The sequence below is a fragment of the Chanodichthys erythropterus genome, chromosome 21, assembly GCF_024489055.1.
Source record: "Chanodichthys erythropterus isolate Z2021 chromosome 21, ASM2448905v1, whole genome shotgun sequence".
NCBI lineage: Eukaryota > Metazoa > Chordata > Actinopteri > Cypriniformes > Xenocyprididae > Chanodichthys > Chanodichthys erythropterus.
In genome coordinates, this window is record NC_090241.1 from 1,981,663 (window position 1) to 1,989,639 (window position 7,977).

The 7,977-nt window shown below is 35.0% G+C and overlaps 1 protein-coding gene and 1 pseudogene across 1 annotated transcript; both read left to right on the forward strand.

Annotated features, from left to right (window-relative positions):
* The first annotated feature begins 762 nt into the window (after positions 1 to 762).
* Positions 763 to 3,705, forward strand: LOC137011334 (GTPase IMAP family member 2-like). The gene is made up of 5 exons (XM_067374102.1): positions 763 to 833; positions 1,307 to 1,337; positions 1,525 to 1,589; positions 1,865 to 2,512; positions 2,581 to 3,705. The coding sequence occupies exons 3-5, from the start codon at positions 1,574 to 1,576 to the stop codon at positions 2,823 to 2,825; spliced, it is 909 nt and encodes a 302-aa protein (XP_067230203.1). The 5' UTR covers positions 763 to 833; positions 1,307 to 1,337; positions 1,525 to 1,573; the 3' UTR covers positions 2,826 to 3,705.
* A 2,726-nt stretch (positions 3,706 to 6,431) lies between these two features.
* LOC137011411 (GTPase IMAP family member 7-like) lies at positions 6,432 to 7,538 on the forward strand (annotated as a pseudogene).
* Positions 7,539 to 7,977: the final 439 nt, after the last annotated feature.

Consider the following 7,977-nt stretch of genomic DNA (forward strand, 5'->3'; position numbering starts at 1 on the left):
CATAGGGGAGGGGTACCAGGATTTCACATTGCCGTCTTTCCCGACGAGCAGCATGGAGAAATACTCTTGGCTGATCTGGAAGTAGTTTCTGACGTCCTGCACCAGCGGGGCCGAGAGGTCCTCACGGTCCACTGAGGCACTTCCTGCAACACAAACCACAGTTTCCTCAGGGTTCTGAAGAATAAAACTGCATTAAAGGCCCGTTCACCCTAGGTGAAAAAAAGTACATTTCTATAATATATTTAAAGTGCTCTATTTTGTGCACTAATTTTGTACTCAATATACTAAAAATTCCACTTTAGTACTTAAGATCATCTTAAGAACATCTAAGTGCACTCAACTGTGCTATTTTGAGACTGCATTAAATATGAACTAAAATGTGCTTTTAATCTCTGTATTTAAAAAATATATTTAGATACCACTTGTAGTACACTATGAGTTCAAATGAACTATCTAAATACATTTTCTAAATACAGAGATAGTAAAAGCACATTTTACAGTTGAGTGCATCTTAAGAAGTACTAAAGATGATTTTTTAGTATATTAAGCAAAAAATTAATGCACAAAAATAGAGCACTTTAAATATATTATAGAAATGTACTTTTTTTTCACCTGGGACACTAAGAACAATATAGATAGCAAAAGCCGTGTAATGCAACATCAAAAACATGTACACATTTTGAAACTGTGAGCTCACACAGAACACCTGTAGGCTAAGGTGACTCCTGTTTTAGCTGGTACATCATAACTAGAGTTATCTGGTGACATCATAAAGAGTTAAAGTGCAAGTGTTTTATATACGGAAGTGAAGAAAAAACAACTAGCTTTGCAAGGTAATTTGAGAGCTCATGATAAATTAAGCCTTATTTTGATATATTTTTGATTTCATGTTTCCTTTGATTGCTTTTATAAATTGAAAATAAAGCTTTTAATTGTCTCCTGCTGTTGCATTCAGCGTTTATTCAGCAGAGGTTCACTTGAACCTGAAACGGGAGAATGATGTTGAAATACTTTCAAATGGATGTTTTTCTTTATATTGGAAATTCTTTCAATATATTTTTTGAAAAATATTTTTCGATAAAACATTGGAAATATATTCCATGTGTGAGAGGGTTGAGATTAGCAACATAACAGAGCAATGCTAAGTGCTAAGACGTTTTTAAAATGCATTTTAGGTGAACCCAGTGCTAATAAACTATCAAAATATACCTTCACCACTGTGCAATTTTAAATTATTCTGATCAATAATGTTCACCTTCTGCACGCTTGGACATTTATGCCTGTGATCTGTCTTCTGTGATTATAGGCACTGTTCAATGAAGCAGCTGGGTAAAATAGTGAGTATTAAATGAAAATTAATTTTCACTGTAAATAATTATAATGTTGTTCAAATATAATATAAGAACATAATGAGTTTATGTTTCTTTCTTTGTGGTCATTTTTTAGTTTCAATGAACTTGAAAATTTAAGGCTTACTTACTTTTATATTACTTTTTCACGTTATACCAACAATTACTTTTACAGTGCAGAAGAACGTGTAGTGAAAGCATCTTTGAGCAGCTAAACTGTGATCATGGCATCACTTCAGGGTGAGTGTTTTTCCAACAAAGAAATATTTTGATAAAATAGCATTATGGAGCAGTAATGTAATGTGTATGCTGTTTTCTGTGTTTCCTCTGTGTTTTGACCTAGTTTCTCTTTGATTAATCATTCTGTTCACCTGTTGTTTGTTAATTATCTCATTAGTTCCCTTTGTTTGCTCATGCATATATGTCCTGTTTCCTATCTCCTAGTATTATTCCTCGTCTTTGTGTGCTCCAATAATTCCATGACAAATAATTTGCCTTTTGATTTTGTTCCATAGGCTCCTCTGTACAGTCAGATCTCAGAATTGTGATCATAGGAAATGCTGGAGATGAAAAGAATAAAGTGGTAAAATCAGTGCTGAACTGTGAGAATCCGACAGGAGAGAAAGTTGGTCTCTGTACGTTACATCAGTGTGAACATGAAGGAAGGAGGATCAGTGTTGTTGAAGCACCAGGATGGGATAAAGTCTCAACACAACAATCAGCAGAGAACATGAAAGAAGAAGTTGAAAGAAGCGTGTCACTTTGTCCTCCAGGACCTCACGCTCTTCTTCTGGTCATTCCTGTGAGGATCTCTGAAGAACCTTCTCCCAATGACATTACAGCAGCACAGATGCACATGGAGTTGCTGTCGGAGCGCGTCTGGAAACACACTATCCTGCTGTTTGCTTGTGAGGAAGGTGTGAGAGATTTTAACATCCAAAGTTATTTTCAGAAAGCAAAAAAAATCCTGGACAAATGCAAAGGCAAAGCCTGTGTTCTTGAGAGTCACAGTAAGATCAGTGAGCTTTTTACAAAGATAGAAGACCTGATGGAGGAGAACTGTGGTGATGTCTTCCTACCACAAGTTTACTATGAACTGATTCAGCGGAAGACAGGAAGTCTCCGGTTCAGACGAGGAAGTTTACAGAAGAATCCTCCGAACAGTGAGTATCTTCTCATATGTGGTCTCATGTCACGTGTGCACAAATCTAATGCTGTTTTTCTTTAACAGTGACCAAAAACAAACCTCATTTGGCCCTTCTTTTCATACTCATCATATGGGTGACGATGATGGCTATAGCGTCTTTTATTGCAGTTCCAAGAAGTGAACTCGGTTTGCACCGGGATTTAGTTTGGGGAGTTTGCACTGCAGTCATTTTATTCGTTCTAGCAGTTTTCCTGGCTGTTTATCTGCATTCAAAGGAAAACCGAATGAAGAAAAAAAGACATAAGACTAAATCCAGACTAAAAACTTAATCTGACCAAAAAGCACAACACTTCATAAACACTAAAAATTGCAATGTTTATTGTAAATATAAATAGTGTAGGGCTGTCACTAACTATTATTCTGGTAATCGAGTAATTGGTTGATTATTTTGACATAATAAAATGACATGCAACTGAATTTACTTCAGTGTTGTGATGTATTTCCAAGTGAAACGAAATATTAGTTTTATTTTAGCGCACCTCCTCCTCATCCCTCGCTCATAGCAGTTTTATATTTAACGATGTTCGATTTGTGGTTACAGCCTGTATGGTCCTAATTGCAATGCAATTCCCCAAAAATCACACTTTGTAAAAAAAACACAAAAAACAATCAGGTACAAATAATTAACTTCTAATATCAACACTTTCCACACATTATAAAGAATAAATATATGAATTTATTATTTATAAATATGTTTTTAACTATTAATTTTAAGACTGCCCCTCCCCCTCCTATGGGACACTAGTCATTAAACATTTATAACAATAATATCTTAGTTTAAACCTAAAGTAATCATGACAAACTATATAGCATTTGAAAGCTTTCAGACCCTTTTTTTTTTCATATTTGTTGACTGATTTTCAAAAGAAATGACAGATCAGTCGAGAAATAGCAATAGATTCTTCATTTGTGATGAGGTGCCAAACTATAACACACGATTCTTTCGTATGTTTTTTTTTTAATGCGTTTTAGCGATTGAATTCAAAACAATTATTAACATTACTGAACAAACTTCTGCTGAATAGGAGGTCTAAATATTTTGAAAAGTGTGGAAATATATGGTTCAGATCACTCAAACCATATATGGAAATGGAAGTCCTTATATAGTCATCGGTGGAGTCTGGATGTCATCTAGTGGAAAAGTTTGGTACTGCGCACAGAAAATATTTTTTTGAAATATCAACCTAAAATTTGGCGCAGAACTCGTTTAGATATTCAGCTTTGATTTTCTTGAGATTTTATAGTTAAAACATGTTTTGTAAAATATATATTTATATATTTTAAATTTTCATAAACTTTAAACTTTTATAACTTTTTTTAACTTCTGCAATAACCTGTTAAGTGTTGCCTTTAAAAAGATACCAAACGTAAGTCTGTGAAGTATTCAAGATTTTTATCAACACAGAAGTGTTTTGTATTTGGGTCTGTATTGCTTTTGAACAGAGCTCTATATGGGTCAAACTGACCCAAGAACAGTAAGATTGTATAAAATTCTGCATGCACATTTCACAAAACCTCAGCGTGTTGAAACTTTGCATGCAAGTTCATGACCCTAAATGAGAAAAAGTCACACAATTTCAAGAAAATCAACATAGGTTTCATTGTATTTCAGATAGATTGAATAAATAATTGATAGCTAATTTTTATCATATGGCGGACAAAATGTTTTTCTGTATTAAAAAGTGGGGAAAAGCTTATTTTTTAGCTTTGTAAACTAAAATAACAAAATATATCCAAGAAATGTGGTTATTTTGGGTCTGTACAGTTGCCTTAGAACATTAAAATATGTGGGTCAAAATGAACCATGAACATCACGAACGTAATAGTGATTTTATTGTGTTGATTTAGTAATAGGGCAACTACAATAGACTGAACATATGTGTCTAATTGCTGATGATATGGAGTTTCTTGGTATTATTATTTAAACGAGACATTCCTGTATCAGTACAGCATGACGTTAGCAATGCCAATGTGATTGAGAATGTATGAACTGAACGAATGTATCTCTTGTACTGCAAGTCACTTTGAAGTGTCATGATGCCAAATGTATTAATGTAAAACAAAGTTACAGCTGTAGTTGATGCATATTGTATATGGGGAAAATGTACATTTTAGGTGTTGTAACCATTTACCTTTGGTATTTTTTTCAACAGTTTCAATTCAAACCTTTTTAAAAGTACCATGCTGTATGATCCTTTAAAGGGTTAGTTCACCCAAAAATTAAAATTCTGTCATTAATTACACACCCTCATGTCGATCCACACCTGTAAGATCTTCGTTAATCTTCAGAACATAAATTATATGATATTTTTGATGAAATCCGATGGCTCAGTGAGGCCTGCATTGACAGCAAGATAATTAACACTTTCAGATGAAAGCTACTAAAGACATATTTAAAACCGTTCATGTGACTACAGTGGTTCAACCTTAATGTTCTGAAGCAACAAGAATACTTTTTGTGTGCCAAAAAAAACTAAATAACGACTTTATTCAACAAAATCTACTGATGGACGATTTCAAAACACTGCTTCATGATGGTTTACGAATCTTTTGTTTCGAATCAGTGATTCTGAGCGTGTATCAAACTGCCAAAGTCACGCCCCCAATGGCAAACCATTGAAATTTCGAAAACACTTATGGCATACCGAAGCCTCTTTTATTCAAAAATCACATGACTTTGGCAGTTTGATACATGCTCCGAACCACTGATTCAAACAAAAGATTCGTAATGCTTCAGTGATTCATGAAGCAGTGTTTTGAAATCATCCATCACTAGATATTATTTTGTTTTTTCATCGCTTCATAGCATTAAGGTTGAACCACTGTAGTCACATGACTGTTTTAATGTGTCTTTAGTATCTTTCTGGGCATTGAAAGTGTTAATTATCTTGCTGTCAATGCAGGCCTCACTGAGCCATTGGATTTCATCAAAAATATCATATATAATATCAATAATTTGTGTTCTGAAGACGAACGAAGGTCTTACGGGTGTGGAACGACATGAGGGTGAGTGACAGAATTTTCATTTTTGGGTGAACTAACCCTTTAAATTAGGCTAATAGAGCTCATGAAAGCTCAAGCTGCATTATAATTAAAGCACAAAGAGCAAAATGCCATTTAAAATAGTTTGTACTGAGTATGATGTACTGTAGTATGTAGTATTTCATGTCAATAACCAGACAACAGAAATCCATCATTTTGCAATCATTATGCATTAAAGGTTTTCTTTTTCAATCTGTTTGTGTCTTTGATATTTTTCTCTACATTTTGCATATAACCAGCTACCAGTCAACAATTAATAACCTAAAGTATTTAAGTACACTATAACGCCAGTTAACGCCCCTGACTGATCACACACCAGTGCGCTTGCGACATATAGAGCCAACTATCACTAACTATTAATTCAACTGGGTGTTCAAAGTTCATAAACACCATAAATAAAAGTTTATACGGAAGTAAGGGAACAGAAAACGGTCAACTAGCAATGCGAGGTAGGCTGATACAATACCAAATTTTGATTTATGTTTGACATGTTTTCTGTGTTCTGTTTATCATAATGATTATGTCAGAAGGAAATAATATATTGTAAATATAAGCCATGTGTGAAAAGATTCAGACGTTAAATTTTACATTTAATGACTGCAATTTGGTGAACACATGCTAAACTAATAAACATGTACCTTTTACTACTTTGCAATGGTAAATCTGAGCAGTTGTTTTCACATTCACCTTCCTACACATCTTTTCACTTAAAATCATTCCACAATTAGGTATGTTGCTACAAAATTAATGTTACATATTCTGTGATGATTAGGCATAACTTAATGTTCAGTGAATTGACTATTTGTTGTCATCAGTTTCAATGAAGAGCAAAAACTCCTGCTTATACTGTGATCATGGCTGCTAAACCTTCTCAGGGTAGGTGAATTTTTGTGTTTTCTAACAGTGAAATAATTTTAATAAACACCATTATAGAATAATATACTCTATATTAATTTGATTCATGTTTGCTCTTTAAAGCAGGTTCCTCTGTACAGTCAGATCTCAGAATTGTGATCATAGGAAATGCTGGAGATGAAAAGAATAAAGTGGTAAAATCAGTGCTGAACTGTGAGAATCCGACAGGAGAGAAAGTTGGTCTCTGTACGTTACATCAGTGTGAACATGAAGGAAGGAGGATCAGTGTTGTTGAAGCACCAGGATGGGATAAAGTCTCAACACAACAATCAGCAGAGAACATGAAAGAAGAAGTTGAAAGAAGCGTGTCGCTTTGTCCTCCAGGACCTCACGCTCTTCTTCTGGTCATTCCTGTGAAATCTCTCTCTGAAGAACCTTCTACCAATGACATTACAGCAGCACAGATGCACATGGAGTTGCTGTCGGAGCGCGTCTGGAAACACACTATCCTGCTGTTTGATTGTGATGAAGGTGTGGAGGATCCACAAATCAAAGAGCACATTCGCAACGCAAAGAAAATCCTGGAAAAGTGTGGAGGACGATCCTATGTTCTTCAGAAGAGCACTTGGGAATCTCCCACTCAGGCCCATGAACTTTTAAATAAGATAGCTGTCCTTGTGGAGGAGAATCATGGTTTTTTTTCATACCACAAGCTGAACTGATTCAGCGAAAGACGAAAGCGTCTGGTGAGAAAAATATCAGAGACAGACATGGAAGTTTGGACAGTCCTCCTACCAGTGAGTATAATTTCACAAAAGCCACAGCTGCTCTCACACTTAAAGGATTAGTCCACTTTTAAATAAAATGTTCCTGTTAATTTACTCACCCCCATGTCATCCAAGATGTTCATGTCTTTCTTTCTTCAGTCGAAAAGAAATGAAGGTTTTTGATGAAAACATTCCAGGATTTTTCTCCTTATAGTGGACTTCACTGGCCTCCAGCCGATTGAAGGTCAAAATTACAGCTTCAGTGCAGCTTCAAAGAACTTTAAACGATATCAGACGAGGAATAAGGGTCTTATCTAGAGAAACCATCAGTCATTTTCTAAAAAATACAACTGTATATGCTTTATATACACAAAATATCATCTCGATGTGCTTCCGCTTTCCGTATTCTTCTCCCTATTCTACTTACGGAAAAAAAACAAAACTGGCGCTGCATTCGTTCCATAAGTTGAATAAGGAAGGCATAGGACATACAGCGCAAGCTTTTTGAAGAATACGGAAAGCGGAAGCACATCAAGGCGATATTTTGTGTATATAAAGCATATACAGTTGTATTTTTTAGAAAATGAGCAATGGTTTCTCTAGATAAGACTCTTATTCCTCGTCTGGTATCATTTAAAGCTCTTTGAAGCTGCACTGAAACTGTAATTTTGACCTTCAACGCTTTGGGCTCCAGTGAAGTCCACTATAAGGAGAATAATCCTGAAATGTTTTCATCAAAAACCTTTTATTTCTTTTC

Bases quoted from the DNA above. Each gene is read 5' to 3' on its own strand.
- LOC137011334 (XM_067374102.1), top strand. The intron at 2,513-2,580 runs GTGAGTATCTTC...TTTCTTTAACAG, and splicing joins ACAGAAGAATCCTCCGAACA to TGACCAAAAACAAACCTCAT.